We start from the raw sequence: 23387 nt of genomic DNA on the forward strand, positions 1-23387 counted from the left end.
TAGCAATGTACCTCTTAGTGTGTTTCTCGTGGGAAATATGGCCTTCGCTGATGTTCTTGGGTTTGCGTTTTGCAACTGTCTTCCTCAAATTCTACCAGAGATTTTCTATGTAGTTCTATGTAGAAGTCAGGAGACTCTGCCACAATATCATAGGATTTTAGTTGACTAAATCTACAGTTGATTTAGTCAGTATATTTAGTCTTAGTTTTAGTCATCATAGGTAGCTTAGTTTCCATTTAGTTTCCTTCAGTGGAAAAAAGTATAGTCGACGAACATTTTAGTCTTAGTTTTAGTCGACAAAATCAACACTGGTCAATAGGCCATGCTGCTATATTGCAAACATTAGGTTAGCGAGTCACCATGTCTTTGTTTCCAGGAGTATCTTCTTGAAGCTGGCTTCTCTGGGCATCTATATGTTCTCCCTGTTCTCCACCTGTCTAGAACAGAAGGTCAGTTAAACTGGATTGAACAACAAAACATGACAACAAAACAAAACACTCAAAACTGTATAGTGTTGATAATTAGGCGCTAAATATATTTAAAATGTTCTGGTTTTCTTATATACTCTTGGTAGATTTCCATGTGTGTTTTTACTGTTTACATATGCGTGTGTGGCGCTGTGCGCATGCACACGCATATTACATTTTGTCCCAAAATGTGTATATAAAAGTTTTGTGTGCAGGGAATTTACTTTGTTTTTGAATATTGTATAATACAGCATACTGTACACCAGTGGTTCCCAAATGTTTTAGCCTGTGACCCAAACTAGTGAAAATAGAAGATCTATAAGCTCACAACGCTGTGTTGTGCGCTTGTAGATAGGCTATTTTCACTACTAATTAAACATTTGAGGAGTTTTCTTTTATTTCTTCATGGAATTACTGAAATCATTGAATTATTGAATTCGTTTTTAATATCATTTTACACTTTTTTGGAAATGTTTTGAAATAATAATAATGAAAAACAAAATATAGGAAACAAAATAATAAGGGGAGCCATAAAAATGTGTCCGCGACCCACAAATGGGTCCCGACCCAGTGTTTGGGAACAAGTGCTGTACACTGGTGTGAAGAAATTTTTTGTTTGTACGTAATTTGCAATATAAATGGAGTTTTGTGTGTGCCTATAGTGCCCGGAGAACCAGTTTGGTAAAGAGATCTACAAATTCATGGTGTTTGACTTCTTGACCTGTTTCTGCGAGACCTTCCTTGTGAATCTGCCAAGGATGTAAGTTTGAAAAAAAACAAATCAACCACATAGTCTCCTTATCTTATCTGCGTTGATCTTCCTGTAATGAAATGTCGTTTCAAACTCCAGGCTGTTGTCATTTTGTCATTTTGTGTGTATATTTGTGTCCACAAAGATGATCAAATTCATTATCAATCAATTTAAAAAAAGTATATGTTTTGACAGGAGAGGACCCAAACTTACACGATTGCGATATAAATGTCCCTACAAGGCTAACTGTACTAATTATTATTTATATTTATTCATTGTCCCAAGCTACTTTTCATTACTCTTTCACATAGGATGTTGCAGAAGAGGTACCCTGAATCCTGTCTGGGACAGCTGGCAAGCAAAAATTACTTCCCGATCACCCACAATGTCCTGAACCAGGTGTCGAATCAGACACTTTTATGGGTTGGTGTGTACTACTGCCCCCTCTTGCCATTTTTTGGTACAGTCAAACTGGCGGCTACATTCTACATGAAGAAGGTTGGTTGATTGATGTTAATAGTTTTCATCTCTCTCTCTCTCTCTCTCTCTCTCTCTCTCTCTCTCTCTATCTCTGTATGTTCTCTATATAAACAGTAGATATTCCACTTTGTCTGTATACATTTGTAAATTGTAACTCATTCTCTAACTCTCTCCTTCAATCTCTCTCTACTTTTCTTTCGTGTTGTTCCCGCACCTCTGTTTCCATGTGCTCGTGTCTCATTCGCTCCACCACAGTTCTGTGTTCTGCGGTGCTGTGTTCCAAAGCAGAAAGTGTTCCGAGCCTCCAGTTCCTCCGTCCTGTTCCACTTCATGTTACTGTTGGGCCTCACCCTGGCCGCTGCCTCTCTGGGATTTGCCCTCCGCCAGTAAGAAACGGATGGAACATTCACCCACTGTGTCTGCTCATGAAACTGTATTCAATGTCCTTGATGTGAATTCACGTTCATGTTGAAATACAACACACACTCCACCACTCCCAGTGGAACACTGTTTTTGAGTGGTGCAGCCACTCCATTGAAAAATCCACAGAAATAGCGTTATAGCGTTTGTTCACCACCAAGTGCCTCACACACACACACACACACACACACACACACACACACACACACACACACACAGGCCAGGGAGGAGGGCTTGTACAGTACAGTACAGTACAGTACAGTACAGTACAGTACAGTACAGTACAGTACAGTACAGTACAGTACAGTACAGTACAGTACAGTACAGCAACACTCACTTCAGACGGGTCTGATTTTATAATAGACACAGAAACCAGCAACCTTTTGATGATAAGCCTACCCATTTGTCCCCCTTTTGTTCTAGGCCAGTGTTTCTCAGCCTAAAAGTTTGGAAGTAATATTGGTTTGTGAGATGTTCTGACAGAACTCCAGACAATGTGTGCCTTCCCTTGATATTTGATATTGTGTCCTGAAAATGTCATGTTTCAGTTAAATTCCTTTATTGTCATTGCAGGTGCAATAAAAAGTCTAATTTCTCCCTGTTTTAATCTCTTCCTCCTGAGGTTTTCTCTGTCATCTACTTGTGGTCGTGGACCATTTGGGGGCGGGTCCAGTGCGTATAATGTGACAGGGGTTTGTGTGGACAGCTTACCTCGCCCTGCCCAGAATGTCCTGCGGTACCTGTACTCGGAGGCTTTCGCCATGGCACTCATCCTGGCTGAGATGTGAGTTCTGTCTGTGACTGTCAGTTCCTCACTCTCTCTCTCTCTCTCGATGTCTTTGTCTCTCTCAGTGTTTCAATTAGACAAAAACCCACATGAATTATCTTGTTTCCTTATTTTCCTTTCTCAGAGTGATTCTGACTTCCTATGTCTCGAGGGCACAAGCCAATCAGAAGACAATAGACCGACTGAAGGACATGTTAGTAATGGTACTGTAAGACATTATCCGTTTGTGTGTATGGTGCATGCAGTGCAGCTGTATGTATGATGTGCAAACATCAACATGGGGCAAACATTCGGTGAAAAAAGCTGATCTACGAGCTCACAACTCGTTACATTGCTAATCGCTGTGAGCTATTTTATTTTATTTTATTTTCGGGAAAGACATTTTGATGTAGAGTGAAAAGGGAGTGGTTTAGTATATAGTAGACCTCTGGGGGACTCATTCAATATTACACATTGAAATGTTTGAACTGCTCATCGTTTTCCTAAACATGCACGTCATTCTCTACACAGGCCAGTTCAGACAAGCGTTTCCTGGTGAAACAACACGACACCACACTGCTCAGACAACCGAGGAAGACCCCAAAAACTATCTATGCAGACACTGAGTAGGACAGCCATTTTAACCGAGGAGGAAGACCCCTCTCCATACAGCAAAAAGATTCAAGATGGAAATGTGTATTTCACCAAAGGAAGGAACAGAGATTTATTCTACTCTCAACACCCATCCATACAGGAAGGCAAAACAACAGATCTTTGAGTCCATAAAGCTGTGTTGAACTCCTTTTTTCACAAAGAAGACCTATAGCTGTCCGGGACAACAGCAGCAATAAGGAATACAGTAACATGAAACACACAAAATGTACAATATTCCCCATAATAACATTAAGACTGAATGGGAACTTTACCAGTTTTAAAATGTAAATTATTTGTGCTGGAACACAACAACACATCTGGCCATTGCAGAGTTTCATGTGTGATGGATATCCCTGGTCTATCAGTCTGTTAGCTCACACCCATTCTTAAGAAAACCCTAAGTAGCTTTATAGGAAATACCAGAGTGAACAGAACGTACACAATTTCCTGTGTCAGACACATAAGCCATGGCTAGATGGCTAGAGGATTCTGAGTAGAGTTTGCACCCAGAAGCCCCAGCCCTCCTGTGAAGAAAATCTCCAGTATATCAAAATCATATATAAAAATCAACATCATGATCATCATCATCTCATCCAGTGGTGGAAAGTACTTTAACTAGTTCATTTACTCAAGCACTGTTTTGATGCCAATAGTTCTGTACTTTTGCTCAAGTAAATTTGGATTGCTAAACCTTTACTTGTAACAGTGTTTCTACATCTCAGTATTGATAGTTAGTATGGAAGTAAAGCAATGTAGTACTTTTTCCACCACTCTCGCCTAACAACACTCCTTACATCCTGTCTGGGGAGAGATAAATCAAAGGCTACTCAGCTTTCCGTTGAAGGATGTACAGTATACAGTAGTACAGTATAATGCTCAAACACTGAAACATGACATGAATAATGTATAAATGACTCCATTATGCGTTTTCATGATCCAAAGTCTGTATAATAATTTAATTTCACAAAGGTGGTAAGCAATACACTTTTGTGGCTTTTGTTGTATTTGTACCTTGCGGAGTTGAAATGTAACTGAACTTCATAGATCGTTATGCAAGTTACGGCAAACGTACAGCACATGCAGTTATCTCTCTGTAGCATACAGAATGTGCAACACGCCTATTTCTTACACACAAGTGTGTGTGTGTGTGTGTGTGTGTGTGTGTGTGTGTGTGTGTGTGTGTGTGTCCATGCAGGCACACACGTACATACACACTCACAGGCGCGCACGCACGTGCACACACACACACTCAACCTAGTTAACAAAAACATGGCCAACATTGATAGACCACTGGAATGACGAATCTAGAGGCACTTTATCTCTTGCCAGTTTTGGGTGAGTTAAAAGATTGTTGAAGAAGACATTTTAACTAATAATTATGAAGAAAAAAATATTTATATTTGTCTTTTTCTTTTACAGTTTTGGCAAGTTTTGTCCCCCAGATAAGTAAGTTTATCAAACCACTGAGTAATCTATCTTTCTTTTTGTGTTACTACACTAATAGTCAAATACTATATTTTACTACACTGTACTGTACTGTATATGTATTGTGATGGCATTGCATACTGTATGTTGATACATTGTGTGACCTCATTAGTCTGTCCATAACATTGTTATGCTCCACAAACAGTGGAAGTTTTGTAAAAGTTCAACATTTTGTCTAGCCTGCAGACAGTTGAAAACAAATTATACATTTGAACAAAACTCAATGACTCCTATCCATCCAGTTATCACAGCATCTTCTACAAAAAACAATTTTGACTTTATGTTCTTGGGTTGGAGCATAAAAGGAACAATAGCACTACTGCAATACTGTTTGCATGGTTTCCTCTGTCATCATCATTAAAGATGAAAAAAATAAACTGCCCTTTTCCCCAATCGCTGAGGATAAATATCACTCTTGAGTTCCCTAAGCGGGTTTATTTATTTTTTAAGCTTAGGTCATTCGGCTACTGTGTCTACTCTCTGTTAGCAGGTGGATCGCTTTCTCCACACACAGTGCTGACTGGCCCAGAGATGGCCTACCTGGGCTCGAAAGTGGCATTCCAATGTATGTCACATGACTCCTCTACACCAATCACCTACCAGCTGGTGAAGGACACGGATCACCTGGTCGCTACAATGAATGGTCTCCAAAGTGACCAAAAGGCAACGTTCTTCTTGAAGGTTGCCATGGGGACGGATGGGTCATACCACTGCAATGCGATGACAAAGCAGGGCACAGCAGTGAGCAACAGCATCAGACTGATGGTAGTAAGTGAGTAATATATATAGGAGCTAGATAGCAAGAGTTCTAGGGTTTCTAATGCAAAAACTAAAGAGGAGAGAGACCACTGCATGTACAGTGCAATGCAAAATAATTAGTTTGAATGCCTTCTGAAATAATGTCCATAGGATAGTTCAGGTTTGTGACTGACAATGTGGGGAACAGGCAAGGCCACCGACCGGCCAGACTGACCATAGAAAAGGCAGAGGCAGAGGATTCTGTTTTCCGTTTGTGTGTGTGTGTGTGCTGCACATGAAAGAAATACATCCGTGTCAATAATAATTAATATAATAAACAAATCATAAATCACAGTTTGTTCAATCTAATAATAAATCATATTCATATCATGGAATAATTGATATAAATAAGAAATCAATAATAATGTAGGCCGAATGGATATAGTTAAAGCATCAAGTTCAGTTATATATACACCGGTATATATCAAATACATATGCATAAATATAATACACACATATATATCGAATATATATACATTCTGTACATATAAACATTATATTTCAAACATATGCACAGTTTTTTTAAGCTGGCCAAAATTAAACACCAACTAATTAGTCCACATTCTTGCTCCAATAAACCAAAGGAAAATAACATAAATAACTGCCAGTCATCTTGTAATACACAAATAAACAGGAGCAAACATTCGACACAAAGCAGCAGTGCAGTGAGTCCATGATGATGGCAATGGACAATCAGTTGACGGTCCACAGCAAAGCCAAAGCGTATACATCAAAGTGTCTTTTGGGACTTTGGGCACACAAGCGGAAAAGTAGAGAATGGTGGTTATAGTGTTATAGGAGGTGGAAAGTGAGGAGGCAGCAGGTTGGCTGAGGACATGAGGGAACTAGAAAAGGTGCCCTTCTGGGCACAGGTCTCCACCAGGTTATCCACAGATCCGTGCAGTTAGAGGTAAAAACACTTTTCGGCCAGTTATAGCGCCACCTTGAGGCTGAGTTGAAATTGTTCATGTGGCATTTCGTCCTCGGCCTAGTGGGAATGTGCGTGCACAATTTCACGGAAATCACGCGATGTGTTCATGATTTGCAGCATTTTGTTTGAAACTGAGCACTCCTGTGAACTTTGGAAGCCAATCTTAACCAATCAGGATGGAGTCTGAGAAATCTGAAAGACCCGTTTCGTTGAATGGCTCTAGAGAGACTGTGTACTAATTTGCGTGATGTTTGGACAAAATCTGTAGGTGTACTGTGAAAAAACTTGTTTTGCACAAAGCGGCCTCCTGGTGGCGCTATAACAGGCCGTTCTGGAAAGTTTGGGGCAGAGGTTCATCGTTGGCATCCAGGGAGTGTGTGTGCAAAATTTGGCATCGACCGGGTTAACGGTGGCCGAGATTAGCTGTTCACGGACACACGGACGGACACACACACGGACGGACGGACACACGGACGGACAAAGTGCAAAACATACTCTCCCCACATGCCTTCGGCCTGGTGGAGACAATGAGTACAGGACAGGTCTACTTATATAGCCTCCAACACCTGTGCGTGGCCAATGGATCACTCAGGCTTGATTGGATCGATTGTGTGGGCGAGTTACTCTCCATGAGCCTTTCGTTTTGACACCTTCAAACAGCACATGTTTTTTGTTTTGTTTTTACAACTTTTGTTTTGGCAAAAGAACAAACAATTCATCCTCAGGCAGACTGAGCAAGACGCGTTTCTGAGTAGTCTGTAAGATTTTAAGCCAAGAAATTGCTGTTTGGAGTCATTCAAACAATTATTTTGCATTATACAGTGGTCTCCATCCTCTATCGTTTTTACACAAATATCCTAACATTTCATTGGACAGTAAGTCAGTTGTTATTAGTTATTTAGTCTAAGAAACTCCCCTTTTTCAGCTCCCGTCTCAGGAACCAGAGTCACCTCTGACCCTTCCCCGCCCATCCTGTTTGAGGGGTCACGGCTCCTCCTCAGCTGTGATGTCACCAGGGGATCCCACCTGTCATACACCTGGTTCTACAACAGGCAGGAGCTGACATCATCAACCCCACTTTGGCTCCGTCCAGCAGGAAACAAGCTTCTGGTGGAGAGGGTGACCCAAAGGCATGCTGGGAATTATTCCTGCATGGCAAAAACACTGACTATGGTGGGGGGTGCCAGTAGATTCTCCAGTAGTGATGTGGTCCAAGTGATAGTCAAAGGTAAAGGATGACAAATTGACATTAGAGTAACCTTTTTTGTTGATGTGAAACCTACACAGTAACATCCTCAGTGTTAATGTATACATTTGTAACTCTGAGAGTGTACACATTTAAACAAATATTCTGTACACTCTCAGAGTTAAATGAACAGGATTTTTACTGTGTACCTTCTTTATCATGACGTATGATCTTTAAAGCACAAAAGTTACTGTTTGCCTTTGCATAGGGCACCTTTGTCTTGATGACATTTGTATAGGATCATTTTGAACCACATGACCTTATAGCACGTGCTGACATGGCACAGGTACAACAGGTTCACCTCCCCCTTCCTCCCTTCCCATAGTGTACTTCTCGACACCCAGGATCGCTTTCTCTATCTCCAAGGAGGGTTTCGATTACCATGGCAACGTTACCTGCTGGTCTTCGAAGGGGAGCCCCCCCGTGACCTTTCAGTTTTTGCTGGACAACAGAGAAGAGGGCTCCGTTGAAGCGACCGGGCCCCTGGTCGCCTCGTTCCCTGTTGCTATGGTACCCGGAAGAGACTTTGGCACGGCCCAGTGCAGGTTGAAGAGCGAGGTGCAGCAGTCAATGAGCAAAACTCTCACTTTGGAAGTCGGTACGAATGTGTGTGTGTGTTCTAACAAAGATAATGTAGAAACATGCATGTATTATCCAATGACGAATAATAGGTGCTGGACCAAAAAACACTATAGATATTATAGTGTTTTAGAAATTTGTGAACTTTGTCTTCTGCATTTTAACCATCCTATAACTACTGTAGGAGCAGTGAGCAGCCGTTAGTTGTAGTGCTCAGGGAGCAGTTAGGGGTTAAATGTCTTGCTCAGAGACACTTCGACACATTACTGAAGTCTGCAATCAAACCTAGGATCTTTGGCTTCCCTATAGGAGGCTCTCTAACCATTCAGCTATGGACGCTCACAAAATATATGCACACTAGAAAAGGCTCCAATAGCAATGATAAAAACACTTAGTGAAGTCTGCAATTGGCACACTAGAATAAAAACATGTAAAGTCTGCACACTATAGAAGAAGAACACTGAATAGACAAACATGTGCGCACTAGGGTGTCTGTGTGTCATCTCTCTCTGTCTCTCAGTCTCTTCCTTCCATCCTCCAGCCCCAGTGAGTGGCCATGCTAAGGTGGAGGTGGAGCAACTCTACAGAGCTGATTCAGAAATGTCTACCATCATGCTGCACTGTCACCTGAGCAGAGGAACCTTCCCGTCCTTCTCGTGGCTCTTGAACAATTCTCTTCTCCCCACCGAGACCCACAACACACTCCCTCGTCTCCACCCACCCTCCGCACCTCACTACACCTTCCATGACCATGGCCGAACACTCATCCTCCTTCAGTGGGGCCCAGAGAACTCTGGGTATTATCGCTGCAGGGCGAGAGACAGCTACGACAACTCTTCCCCCTGGGTGGAAAGCGAGCCAGTGCTCATCAACGTGACTGGTGAGATGGGCAGCGCTATGGTTTCCGATGAGAGCTTTTGGCTAGGTTTTCCATTCAACTATAAAGGTTTAACTGTCTGTCTGAAATGTAAACACACACACACACACACGATAAACTTGCGCTCTAGCTGCCATATCTTCCCTAGGGAATATATTATACATTATACATCATCAATCGGTACAGCAAATGTCCCACTGGCACTGTGACAAAAGGACAAAACTCGGGTGATGGTTTGGTAGATGGTTTGGTAGCTGGGAAGACACAAGTTCACAGAATGTCTGCATTCAGTACCAGGAAAGGTGAGGCACGCCAGTTCTGAGCCAACTCCCTCCCCACACTATCGTAGATTATCTTTCGATTTTCCTCGTTGTCTTTGTGAATAATTGTGATGAAGAAACGATCACCCGGCCGGCAGGCACACTTACCCTTGACTAACTAAGCTTGGGGCAATGGGGCAATGACGAATGCCCATATTATATTATATTATATTATATTATATTATATTATATTATATTATATTATATTATATTATATTATATTATATTATATTATATTATATTATCCCTGTTCACCTGCTGCATTTCAATTGCCATTTATTGTATAGGGTCTTCTGTTATTAAAGATAAATAAATAAATAAGTCTCCCATTTCAAGCGAATCCAACAATTTATTTCGTTTGTTAATTAGTCTCATAGTATAGTTAGTTAAAATGTACAAGTAAATGAAAATTGAGAAAGAATGGCCAGATTGGTAGATTTCTAGGTTTACTAGGTCTGTTCCAACATGGTTAACACACTTGTAAATGTCAAGCTAATCTGACATTAGTTATGTCATATTTCTCTGTTAATGCAGAGAAATATTGATTACAACTCAGGCACAAAATGTTTACATTTCTGACGTCACACATTGTTGAGAGAGATTGATGACAGATTATACATTTTTGTAATTTTCTTTTCTTTCAAAGTGGGCACACAGCGTTCACCAAGCTGTGCATTGTCTCATACAGTGGGTACCATGACACCCATAGAGGTCTTCGCTATAGCCTTCTGCTGCTTCCTGCTGTTGACTCTAGCAGTGGCCGTTGCCTTTGTGATGAGGATGTTTGACCACAAGAAAGGTATGTTTTGTGCATTGGTGGTAAGATTACTCATGCTTTTTTTCCTTTTGTTTTTACTTAGGCTAAGTAAAAGTGTCGTTACCGCAATGTAGTATTAAAAGTACAACATATTAATTACGCAGAATGTCCCATTTCACAAGTTTTCAAATGTATTTAGGTATACAAATCTTTTGAAAATAGCAGATCTACAAGCTTTGGCTGAAATGTGGTTAATGCACATTTTGTTATCATAATAAAAATCTACAAAGTAACTAGTAACTCAAGTTATCAAATAGTTATCAAATGCCTATGTGTTTTAGTGGAGTAGAAGTAAAAGTACAGAAAATGATGGATCTTTACATGTTTTTGTGTGACTGTGTGCCTCAGTTCGTGACAATGTCATTTTAAATGTTTAAATTTAAATTCTTATTTCTGTACCTACCTTTTTCACAGCTAATGGTGCCATGAATGCAGCCACAAAGTAAGCTCTGTCTTCTAAATGGGGTATGCAAATGAGTTAAAAAAGAAAGAAAATAAATAAAATAAAATAGTCAATTGTTTTCAATATATGGGAAGATGTTTATAGAAGAAGTTTGAGCAAATGTGGCCAAAATAGGGATCGCTAGGGTTAATGTGGTTAATTAAATTGTTTCTATTATTATCAAACATAAATATCAAACATATCAGACAGTCTACATTTCCCAAAAGGAACAGCATTTAATTAATTCTGAAAAGAAGCAGAGATAAAAACATATCCCCACCGGTGATACACATTTTTAATGAATGAATGACCAGAGCGGGAGGGTGATATTAAAAGCAGAGGCATAGGTTTCTCCCCCCCCTATAGCAAATTGAACCCGGACCCTGCAACGATACTGTATATCAGCTATATTATTATGATATGTGACAGTGGTTTGACGACCCACGTCTCTCTTCTTTCCCATGCAGCTCAGAAGCCTCATCTCCTCTGTCTGACGTCACTTCCAGGTCTGTGCAGGAAACATGCAGGCCGCTCCAGCATGGACACTAATATGCACAACCATGCAGGTACAGTACGACAGTGGTTCTCAACCTTTGGGCAGGGTTCATGTTCATGACACCAACACCAACAGGCACACTTTGGCCATTTTTGCTACAGTCTGAACTACCGGTAATTATTTGATTCTCTGTACAAGAACAAATAAATGACTGCTCTGCTCTCTCTATTTTCCTGTTTCAGACCATATAGACATCACTGTATGATGTGATGTCATCATCTTGAGCTGTGGAACACAGACATCCCTCCCCTCCTGCTCTTATCTCGTCTCACCATCAATATCTCGTTTTTGAGGACCCCTTTGAAAACAAGGGCTGCAACTCAAGGGGCTTATCCAAAATAAATTGAGCCAAAACAGTGGTTCTCAAATAAGGACACCCAAATGAATGTGGCCAGGGACCTCCATATGAGAATATTTGTGTAATAATAATAATCAAATGTGTTCAAAAAGTCAGAACTACAAGCTCACATGTCACATCAAGAAGCATGGTGATCTTGTTGTATTAACTAATTTTGCTGGGTACCCTCTGGAACCACCTTCACCCCCTTCACTTTGAGAACCAGTGCTGTAGTAGAGTAGAGTAGAGCAGTAGCTCCCAACCTGTGTGTCGGGACCCCCAGTCCCCACATGATTTAGGGGGGAACCCTGCACTCCCCAGATGACAGTTAAGTGACAATAAAAGGACTTTCAAGTCCTTTTAAATACCTACTGAGTACTGAGATATCTGACTGAATGATGTCCATTCCAACTTGAGAACTTCCTCTCTCTCTCTGCTCTTTAGTTTTCCAGTCTCTCTATTATACTGTGGATATAAAAGGGGGAAAAAAAGCTTACATTTAAAAGTGTTACTCAGTTACTTTCGACACCGTCCTTTATTTTAAGATCTTTTAGTTAAATTTTAATTTTGTAAATTTTGCTTTTGTGTTATGTATAAATAAAAAATGTAATCTTAATTTTCTCATTGGTTTTAATTGAATGTGTTCCATATTAGAATATATTTTAGAAACATAAAAACGTTGACTGTAGTCAAATTGACTGCATTAAGCTGAAGAACGTGGGAGGGTCTATGATGGGGTGGTCTAACAGTAGGCCAACACTATCAGTCATTTGCACGTTTTAAAGTGCATGTCTCTGTGCGTCAGCATCAACCGTTTTACCCTCATAGTTTGTCCTACCATTCAAAACTGCCATGCCTACAGAGTCCAGACTACCATCGTTAATTATAATTTTTTTATGCCAAATCTATGTGTCTCATTAAGGAAGATTATATTTTTTCAATGCTCTTCTGGGCAGGACTATTTGGATAAGCTTAGAGAATGTCCTTTCGTATAATTTTGGTCATCCTGGGTAAGATATTATCTTTGGAAATAGCTAAAGTAAATTACAAGCTAACAGTTTTATGTTATATTTTAAAACTTTTTACATTTTCCCCTCTTGTTAGGCCTGGGCTGCAGCAACAAGGAGACCAGTAAGTTATGTATGCTACATACTGTAGCATACATGTGCAGTTGATGTCCTCTGCAGTGTGTGTGTGTGTGTGTGTGTGTGTGTGTGTGTGTGTGTGTGTGTGTGTGTGTGTGTGTGTGTGTGTGTGTGTGTGTGTGTGTGTGTGTGTGTGTGTGAGAGAGAGAGAGAGAGAGAGAGAGAGAAAGAAAGAAAGAAAGAAAGAGAGAGATTTCCAGTAAGTCTGCATTGTTTTTTCTAGGTGCCTCATCTCTGAGTGTTCCAACTATATTTGGTCCTGATATAGCCATGAGTGGTGATATTGTAGAGTTCCATTGTGAGGTACAGGAGTACGAGGATGAACCCATTCTGCTGGAGCTGTACAAGTAGGTGTAGTTTGAACTGAAATCTTAGTGGAAAAGGCTAAGCATGTATCAACGTGTGAGCAGCAGTCATGGACAGTCATGCTAGAACAGGGTTTTCAAATATATGGTCATATGGACATACTACCGGTAATACTGTCAGGGTTGAGATTTGGATTCTCTTGTGGGCCATGTACTATTATGTTCTGTTTCAAGAAGGAACTTCAGATAAAAGCATCTACTGTATCTGCTTTTTCTTTTTCTTTGCTAGATGTTCCCATATGGGCTTATTTGAAGGAGTAGTTCACCCAAAATATTGACTTACCGGTATTTCCTATTCATTACACACAAGCCTTGATTGAGAGTTTTTTTGTTTTTGTCGAATTCCTGAGCCAACAATTTAATGACAGGGTGGCTGGTCAATAGGAGTCCTACTGGAGACTCCGCTGGTCATCAAATTATGTCATAATTTTTGGGGTGAACTACTCCTTTAATACTTGCAAATCAAATCAAAATCCATATTCCAATGGTCTGTTTTAGTAGGAGTTTTGTTCCCTCATTCATCGCGGCATTAAACAAAATGCCCTGCTGATTGGATGGTTCTGTATACAGTGGGGTTTTGTATTGTCTTGGTGTTATGGGCTATGTGTTGTTTTTGATGTGGGTGTTTGAACGGACGAATATCATGCGGGACAATAAAGATTATAATTATTAATGTCCATATTCTCCAGGGAGGAAGACCAATCCAAGCCTTTGGGTGAATACACGTCCATAGATGGACAGAATGCAACCTTCCTCCTGATTGTCAATACAGCCCATGACGGGCACATGTTCTGTAGGGCTACTGTCCAAAACGATTCTTTAATTGAGTCTACGGTCAGCAACGGACACTACTTTAAGGTTTTCGGTAAGTGTCAGCCAATGTCGTTTATTATGATTGTAGACTTGATTTAAGTCATGGGTTTTCCATAAATGGAATATGAAATTTTAAAACAATGTAGCAAAGTGTTGAAGTAAAGCCAAGCAACCAGACAAAATGGTACCACAAAAAAAATATATACAATACCAAATACTCCACAGAGCCAGTGAAGGTGTCGGAGCTTGTGATCCAGTCAGGCTCAGCGGAGTTCTTTGAGGGGAAGACTCTGATTCTGCGCTGCATCACCGCAGGAAACTACATCTCCTACAGCTGGTTGGTCAATGGACGGCCGGTCCCAATGACTCAACGCCACAAACCACACCTGGACTTGCTCTACATATACAGGTCAGTGGATGTTCTGTGGGAGGTACAATCCTTCCATTCCATCCATGTGTTATTTACTAGAGCGGTGCCCGTTAGAGCCTCTACAGCGTTGCCCGTTGGGCACTGGCCTACTTGGAACGATGCAAGTTGGAAATGCATGCCCAACCTATAGATATTACGTCTGTGTCCCTTTTATGCCCATATATGGAGTTCTTTGTCAGGGATGCGCAAATATGGAGTCTATGCAAACGTCAGAATGATGTCAGAACAGGCATACAGTATACGGGACAGGGCCCAGGCAGAGGCCTTTTGGGGGCGGTATCGGACAACCCTGGGTCCGACCAACTCGATGCCGCGCATGTGTCAAATTTGAAGTCGGTGGGGCGAACGGTTCTCGAGTTACATGGATTACAGACGTACAGACGTGAATTCTGTACTGGCCATATATGGAGCGTGTCTTGAGTGTACAGATCATATGGATTATGGAATGTCAGAACAGGTCAGCTGAGCTCCATATATGGTGATCTAAGTGTGGGTCTTGAGTGTATAGTGTTTGATGAGGTTTGGCCATGGAATGTCAGAACAGGTCAGCTCCATATGGAGATCAAAGGGTGGCAGCGGGGGCAGTGTCTTGAGTGTAAAGGGTCTGACTGTCTGATGAGGGCCCAGGAAGGGCAGGGCCTTAATCTTCGGCCTGTTGAGATTGAGAACTATAGTTTTCGCCAGCTGCCGGGCGCAGCTGTACTAATAACGTTGTGGCGGGCCCGTCTAGAGTTTGAATGGAGAGGTATCAGTCAAAAGGGAGAAATCGAAGAGGAAGAACGGGTGGGGTAGGATCAGCATATGAAATGTCTGAACAGGTCAGCTCCATATATGGAGATCTACAGGTTTTTAGGTTTGAGGTCAGATGTAGAGTTGCTGGCTGGCTCCATATTTGCAGATCTAGGTGATGATCCAGTCTTCTCCATGTATGGCTATCCAGGGTTTGATGAGGTCAGTGTTGTGATCTTCATATATGGAGACTGCCATATATGGAGCGTGTCACAAGGCGTGATGGACTGACGGCCATATATGGTGGCGTGTCGCTGCCTCGTGACACGTCACGCCACCATATATGGCCGTCAGTCCATCACACCTTGTGATGATGGACTGATTTGCAGGTTTTCATAGTAATCTGCGACCTGTGGTCGCATTAAAAATATTTGTTTTATTATGGTAATGTTCCTGTAATGCTGTACATCTCAGGAGCACTCCTAGAGACAGTGGATCCTATATGTGTATGGCTTCAAATCGGTTCAGTGAGACACAGGACTACAACTCAAACAGCAGTGAAGTCATCATCACTGTCAAAGGTCAGATCCAAACTTGACTCTTTTTATTACAAAACTGTGACCTGAAGTGCATTTGCTTAAAGTGTTCATTATATCATTTTGTCAACAAATTGTAACACGATTTGTATAATGAACACTTTAAGGTAAATTATGCTGAACTTTTTGTGTGATGTCATTGGTTGAAATATACCCACTTTGGTGCCAAAACTTGAGCCATTTCATCAGCTCACCATTAACTCTATCATCTGCTTGCTTACCTGCAGAGTTAGTATCAGAACCTGAAATCTCCTTCACTGTGGTCAAACATCAATCACTCAACATCTCAGCCATGGTCACCTGTCAGTCAACCCGAGGGACTCCGCCAATCACCTTTTCGCTCTACAACAGGACGGAACTCATCAGCAGTGACACAGTAATGGATCGAATCACTACGTTCCCAGTTCCTGTGATTTTGGACAGGCACATGGGCATTCTGCAATGCCAGGCAAATAATGGCGCAAACCTGACCAGAAGTCAATGGTTAGACCTGGAAGTCGGTATGTAGACTTTTGTTTCTGTATTAATAAAATCTGTTACTGTATCATTATTTTATAGAGCGTATGTGCGTGTTATCATACCCTATGTAGGCATTATGTGGGAACGCCTACTGAGTGGCAAAAAACTACTTTCTGGCTTTGACAGCCCATACATCCAAATAGAAAAGTCCTATCTGATTGCACTAAATGGCGTTAAACTCACTTTGCAACTAGATTTGCCACTCACTTTATGCATTTAAGTTTTTATTGAGGGGAGCTAGCCCCTCCTATGTCTAGCTTTTGGTGTGTGTCCACAAACTTTGTCCTATAAACACAAACATTAAATTCCCATTGACAATGAATGGAGGATTTTATGTCATAGGGTCTGAGCAAATAGTGTCTATTTTACGTCATGATGACAAATTCCCTAACACAAACATTGATTGGCTGGAATGAGATGATGTATGATAATGTACGACGATGAATCTGATACACACGGGTTTGTTTTAAAGTGTATTGTAATTAGGTATGTCTTATTTATGTTGATATTTGCTCTATTTTCAATTACATTCAATGTAATCAAAATATAATTTCCTCCTAACAGTGTCAGTAAATGGTCCTGTGCTGATGCATTATGACTATGATGTTGGAGAAAACTTTATAATAAACGGACTGAGGTTGTACTGCAAGGTAGCCAAGGGAACCCACCTGCAGTACCAATGGTTCCTCAATGGATCTCTCCTGGAGGGACAAGGAACCTTCTACAGGGTGGACCACCAACCTCCAGAGCGATCCATTCTCTTCCTGGCATTGAGAAAGGATAGTGCAGGAACGTACCACTGTGAAGTGTCACACAGCTTTGATAATACCGCCACAATAAGGAGCGAGAAGCTGTATATTGATAAAGAAGGTAATAATAATATATTTTATAGTATTGTTGAACCCAGGATGTGAATTGTGGCATTTTATTAAAAGGAATTGTAATTTGTAAAACTACTAAATATAAGTTGAGTCACAATTAACATAGAATTATCCTGAAATCCAGTAACATTTTCAGAATAGTTATATTACTGGTGGTATTTTATGTACTACAAATCAACAGTGAAAATTAGCGCCATCAACAGTCATGTGGAATTAAAGGTGAATGCAATTGTATATTACAGAATCTGGAATACATGTTTGTTACACTGGAATGACTGGATATACACTGGATAATATAATATGTTAAAAGATTTAAACTACTGCAGTTAAGATATTGTTACAGCTCAATGTTAAGTTTATCAATGCTTTTCATTTTATTTTCACTGTATTGTATTTTATTATTGTCTCCACCAGGCCGAAGTTTTGCACTCCGTCCGTCCGTCCGTGTGTCCGTCCGTCCGTGTGTCCGTCCGTCTGTGTGTCCGTGAGCAGCTAATCTCGGCCACTGTTAACCCGGTCGATGCCAAATTTTGCACACACACTCCCTGGATGCCAACGATGAACCTCTGCCCCAAACTTTCCAGAACAGCCTGTTTTTTTTTTGTTTTTTTTTGCGGCTTACGCCTTTTATTGATTTTTGAAGGGACAGACAGTAGGCTGACAGGAAACGGGAGAGAGATGGGGGGATGACATGCAGTAAAGGCTGTGTCGGGTCCGGGAGTCGAACCCGCGGCACACTGCGACTGGATTACCAGTCCGGTGCCCAGACCGTTACGCTACGGCCTGGGCCCAGAACGGCCTGTTATAGCGCCACCAGGAGGCCGCTTTGTGCAAAACAAGTTTTTGCACAGTACACCTACAGATTTTGTCCAAACATCACGCAAATTGGTACACAGTCTCTCTAGAGCCATTCAACGAAACCGGTCTTTCAGATTTCTCAGACTCCATCCTGATTGGTTAAGATTGGCTTCCAAAGTTCACAGGAGTGCTCAGTTTCAAACAAAATGCTGCAAATCATGCAACACATGCAACACAACATCGCGTGATTTCCGTGAAATTGTGCACCCACATTCCCACTAGGCCGAGGACGAAATGCCACATGAACAATTTCAACTCAACCTCAAGGTGGCGCTATAACTGGCCGAAAAGTGTTTTACCTCTAACTGCACGGATCTGTGGATAACTTTGTATGCCAACTCCCTAGAGGCCAAGGAAAGACCTTTGCCTGGAATTTTTCACATCTGCTCTTTATAGCGCCACCAGGAGGCCGACATATGTAAAACACATTTTCTATTATTACTCCTTCAGATTGTATCCAAATTTCACGCAAATCGGTACACATGATCTCCATAGTCATGTGATCAAGACAGGTTTGTTTGATTTCTCATATTCCATCCTGATTGGCCACGATTGGCTCCTACAGTTTTCAGGAGTAGCCCGCTTTGTACAAATCGCCACAACTCCTCAACGCAGCGTCCGATTGCGATGAAACTGTGCACGCATATTCCCACTAGGCTGAGGAAGAAATGCCACTTGACAGTTTTCAACAGCCTGATGGTGGCGCTACAACAAGCCAAGTCGCGTCATGCACTCGTTTATTTGTGTTGCCCTGCTACCCAACCACCAGATGAAGGCAAGCTGCAATGTCCTACATTCCTATCCTCCTGGTGGAGACCTGTGCCCAGAAGGGCACTTTTTCTAGTTTGAACTGAAATTGGGCAGCAACAGTTTTGCATGGAGTTGTACTCAGCACAATGTAATCATTTTATAATTGGTAGGTACTGATGCTAGGTCAAGGTCAAAGATAAGATAAGAAAGAGCACATTGCAGAGTGAGAGATGTACCCATGTATTCATGGACAAGTTTGTGCAAAATGTGTTGAAGATTATGACACTTTTATCAAGGTTCATATACCAAGATATAATATTACAATATGTCATTTTTCTTTGGTTTTATCTTCTCTCTCCTCTTATTTATCGTCTTCCTCCTTCTCTTCTCTGCTCCTCTTCTTCTTCCTCCCTCCATATAGTGCTCAACCGTCTACCTGTCTCTGTGGTAGTCGTGGTCTTTAGCTGTTTCATCTTTCTAGTGGCCTTGGTCTCAACATGTTGTTGTGTTAACGTTGTCTACAGTAAGTTAATTTATTTATTATGTGTCAAATTATGTATCCATTCACTCTCTTTCTGTTACTGTTGCATGTCTCAAAAACCTTATACCACTTACAATGCTGTTTTGTCTTTCAGCGCGAAATCTCTCCGGAGAGAAATTGCTGTAAGTTAAATCCCATGGCTACATTTCTGTCGTGTTTCTTGGCCACAACACAGTAAAATCCTTCATGTGTTCATTTATCTATTTGTACACTTTCAGAGTTAAATTAACACTCTATTTTTACAGTATTACCATATGTGACATTGTTATCAATTGTGTTCTTCTCTGTCAGATGGGATGGGGAAATGGAGAACATGTTCTTTTCTGAGGATGAACTAGTGGTGAGTCTGTATTGTCATAACAATATTCCTCTTTTTTTCTGATGCACCTTTTTGTCTGTGGGCAAGTGGATAGGTTTAAATGCTTAAAAATATTTATGGCCCTGAACCTTATGTTACACAAAATGTATCCAAAAGTCAGAGATCCTTTTGTGCACAGCTGCATTCTGGGACCTTACCATTAGCTTTAGAAACAGGTAGATTCATTGGTACTCCTGAGGAGGACAGAGTGTGTTTAGTGTGTGATTTGATAGAAATTGAAAATGAAATTCATTTTTTGTTTTAGTGCCCATTATATGATGAATTTATTTTATTGTACACTTGCAATATTGAAGCAATGATTTGTATGGTGTGTCCTATAAGTCCATGTGGGCTGGGCACTATCTATCTATCTATCTATCTATCTATCTATCTATCTATCTATCTATCTATCTATCTATCTATCTATCTATCTATCTATCTATCTATCTATCTATCTATCTATCTATCTATCTATCTATCTATCTATCTATCTATCTATCTACCTAAAATGTAAACTTGTTACACATTTTAATAGAAAAAGAGAGACGATCCGGGCACTTAAAGTTAAAAAGAGGAAAGCCTTTATTTAATTAAAAGGCAGACCTTAACTGTTCTTCATCATCGCCCTGATGAAGTAAATTAAATAAAGGCTTTCCTCTTTTTAACTTTGAGCGCATGGATCGTCTCTCTTTTTTAATATGCTTTGATCCCATTTGATCCATGTGAGCACCTTTATACCATTATCACTTTTTTATACGCACGCACACATGCACGCATGCACGCACGCACACATGCAGACACACACACACACACACACACGCACACACACACACACACACACACACACACACACACACACACACACACACACACACACACACACACACACACACACACACACTATACTACTACTATTAGGCTACTGTACACATGGTGTATTGAAAAGCCAATTTCTTTATTAGGATGTGGATGAGTACAGAGACGATACAGATCTGTTTGAAGCCACAAGAATAGATGACAATTATCAGGTAAGATCAATCAATCAATCAATCAATCAATCAATCAATCAATCAATCAATCAATCAATCAATCAATCAATCAATCAATCAATCAATCAATCAATCAATCAATCAATCAAGCTGCCTGTCTGCCTGCCTGTCTGCCTGCCTGCCTGCCTGCCTGCCTGCCTGTCTGTCTGTCTGTCTGTCTGTCTGTCTGTCTGTCTGTCTGTCTGTCTGTCTGTCTGTCTGTCTGTCTGTCTGTCTGTCTGTCTGTCTGTCTGTCCATCCAACTACTTATTTATTCAAAGTAGCAATCAAACTCAATTCGTTTCACTATCTAGTATCTAGTAATTTGACCCCAGGAAGAATAGTCTCTGCTGAGGCAATAGCCTCGGAAACCCAGACGTGTTGCGCAGCTGCGTCTACATTCTCCTGGTGGATCCTGCGGGGAGCTGCCTATGCCATAGAATACATAGGTGGACCCCAGGCTACTGAGGCAGTGACTAATGGAGCTGCCTATGCCATAGAATACATAGGTGGACCCCAGGCTACTGAGGCAGTGACTAATGGGGATCTAAAATAAACAACTAAACAAATACCGGTAAACTATCTTTCTTGTGTTGTTGTCTCTGTAGGGATCTATCATCTTCAAACCAGATGAATAGTTTCTAAGGAACTGTTGCCCCTGCGACCCGATTCCGGATAAGCGGTTGAAGATGGACAAGAGCTTTTGACAATCTTGCAACAATCTACAGTCACTAGTCATACTTTGTCCTCCCCAGTGGTGTGATATCAGGATGACACTACATAGTCAGGGGATATTAAAAAAATTACACTTGTGTGAAGTGAGGGGCGCTTTGTGTTGCCACAAATTTACATCATATTTGCCGGACATTTGACCTAATTTCTTCTTTCATTGTCAATGGCAAATATGAGACGTGTGGGGACAAGATTTACATCATATTTGGCGGATTTTTGACCTAATTTCTCCTTTCATTGTCAAATATGGCAAATATAGAGACGTGTGGGGACAAAAGCTGTATATAGGAGGGGCTAGCGGCCCTAAAAAAAAAACATTTTTGTTTGCTTTTGTAAAAGGTCCATAGACTTGGTTGCCACATGACATCAAGGGAAGCATGTCGATTTTTGGGGACATTTCTTCACCAATGTGTTTGTATATGTCTATACTAGGGCCGGGACTAATTGCGATTAATTGCGATTGATTAACTACAGAATAATTAATGCATTAAAAAAATTAACGCATTTTTTGTCGCACTATTTTTTTCAACGCAGAACGTTGTCACTGGACAGTTTTCAGATGGACCTGCGCACCAAGTGTCCGTGTCCTCTTCAGACAATAACACCACCAGACAGACACCGCAGACAGTTCACCAGACTGGGGGAAGCCGCTGAGATCACTTTGCTAGTTTGCTTGTCCCCGTGGATTGGAAATAGGATTTAAAAGGCTATCCGATGGTAGCGTGGATTACAGCACAGTTGTGTGCAATTATTCAATAAATAATTATTACCCCTATTACTACAAAAACAATGTTTTATTGCTTAAACTTATGTATTCACTATTCATTGATTCACTAGTACAGGGATTTTCAACTGATTATGAACCAGGGACCACCACCCTGACTGAGAATCAACCTGGGGACCACTGTTGTGTTCCCCTTAACAGCCATTATGTATTTTATATATATATTATATATGGGCACATTTCCTATTCCTAATAATGGTGACTCAACCAGTCAATCTTGAACCCCTACCATGAAATGTTCTATGAGCAGGGCCGTAAACAAGTTCTTTCTTGAGCTTAGTCCAGTTACCCTGGGTAAACATAGTACCTTTCCTTTCCCGTACAGTGTGAGGGGCATACACTTTCCCGTACAAGTCAACTGTGGAATTTCCTGACATCCAACTTTCCAGTAAATGTAAACATTAAACATTGTAAACATTGACAGTTACAGTCACCTATTTGTGCAAATAAAGGCACTTGTCACAGCATCGGAGCCCACCGTGTGCGAGCGTCTCTGAGCGTATATACTATCACCGCTCGGCACCTGCCCAAGTTTGGGTTGGATGTGCATGTTTTTGTACTTTTTTTGTGTAACATTGACGTGTCATCATACATCACCAGGTCATTTAGTGCACTCTGTTTCACATGTTTTGCATGGTCAGGGACCACATACAATAGCCTACCTTCACGGACCACCAGTGGTCCACGGACCACCTGTTGAAAACCTCTGCACTAGTATACCAAAATCCATTTGAAAAAATGGCTCTCACAGTTCTTGGGTGAAATAATGATATGCGATTAAAATGCGATTAATCAAGATTAATTAACTACAAAGCCTCTGATTAATTAGATTAATTTTTTTAATCGAGTCCCAGCTCTAGTCTATACACATCTCACAAAGATTGAAATTAAGTTTCCCTAGGCCTATAGGGGAATCTGTGACAGCTGCTGAA

At 41.0% G+C, this 23387-nt stretch overlaps 3 protein-coding genes across 4 annotated transcripts in view; all 3 read left to right on the plus strand.

Annotated features, from left to right (window-relative positions):
- Positions 1-4188, plus strand: part of tmc8 (transmembrane channel-like 8) — an 11943-nt gene extending 7755 nt beyond the window's left edge. The window contains 7 exon segments of the mRNA XM_083764530.1: positions 320-449; positions 1130-1227; positions 1530-1716; positions 1954-2084; positions 2741-2902; positions 3030-3108; positions 3416-4188. Of these exon segments, the coding sequence (XP_083620656.1) occupies positions 320-449; positions 1130-1227; positions 1530-1716; positions 1954-2084; positions 2741-2902; positions 3030-3108; positions 3416-3514 (886 nt within the window). The 3' untranslated portion in view covers positions 3515-4188.
- Positions 4189-4699: 511 nt separating this feature from the next.
- Positions 4700-11594, plus strand: LOC310858583 (Fc receptor-like protein 5). 2 transcript variants are annotated; one of them, XM_083764762.1, is made up of 9 exons: positions 4700-4873; positions 4958-4984; positions 5511-5795; positions 7678-7980; positions 8324-8596; positions 9119-9457; positions 10421-10573; positions 11006-11033; positions 11501-11594. In XM_083764762.1, exons 1-9 carry the CDS (start codon positions 4834-4836, stop codon positions 11580-11582), a joined length of 1530 nt encoding a protein of 509 aa, XP_083620888.1. In that variant the 5' UTR covers positions 4700-4833; the 3' UTR covers positions 11583-11594. The 2 variants fall into 2 exon arrangements, with proteins under 2 accessions (XP_083620888.1, XP_083620887.1); XM_083764761.1 differs by lacking the exons at positions 4700-4873; positions 4958-4984 and having other exon boundaries at positions 5359-5795.
- A 1173-nt stretch (positions 11595-12767) lies between these two features.
- LOC310859575 (platelet endothelial cell adhesion molecule) lies at positions 12768-22128 on the plus strand. Its single transcript, XM_083766193.1, has 13 exons — positions 12768-12936; positions 13031-13057; positions 13295-13418; positions 14126-14301; positions 14475-14658; positions 15883-15989; positions 16232-16504; positions 17088-17393; positions 19434-19535; positions 19648-19675; positions 19845-19893; positions 20874-20939; positions 21548-22128. The coding sequence occupies exons 1-13, from the start codon at positions 12906-12908 to the stop codon at positions 21575-21577; spliced, it is 1503 nt and encodes a 500-aa protein (XP_083622319.1). The 5' UTR covers positions 12768-12905; the 3' UTR covers positions 21578-22128.
- Positions 22129-23387: the final 1259 nt, after the last annotated feature.

This window comes from Protomyctophum parallelum, assembly GCF_964188405.1.
Source record: "Protomyctophum parallelum genome assembly, chromosome: 5".
Taxonomy (NCBI): Eukaryota; Metazoa; Chordata; class Actinopteri; order Myctophiformes; family Myctophidae; genus Protomyctophum; species Protomyctophum parallelum.

Coding starts and splice junctions, on each gene's coding strand:
- LOC310858583 (XM_083764761.1), top strand. CDS start 5,387: ATGAAAAAAATAAACTGCCCTTTTCCCCAATCGCTGAGGATAAATATC. Junction 9,458..10,420: donor AGTGCTCATCAACGTGACTG/GTGAGATGGGCA, acceptor TTTCTTTCAAAG/TGGGCACACAGCGTTCACCA. Junction 10,574..11,005: donor GATGTTTGACCACAAGAAAG/GTATGTTTTGTG, acceptor CCTTTTTCACAG/CTAATGGTGCCATGAATGCA.
- LOC310859575 (XM_083766193.1), top strand. CDS start 12,906: ATGTCCTTTCGTATAATTTTGGTCATCCTGG. Junction 15,990..16,231: donor AGTCATCATCACTGTCAAAG/GTCAGATCCAAA, acceptor GCTTACCTGCAG/AGTTAGTATCAGAACCTGAA. Junction 17,394..19,433: donor GCTGTATATTGATAAAGAAG/GTAATAATAATA, acceptor CCCTCCATATAG/TGCTCAACCGTCTACCTGTC.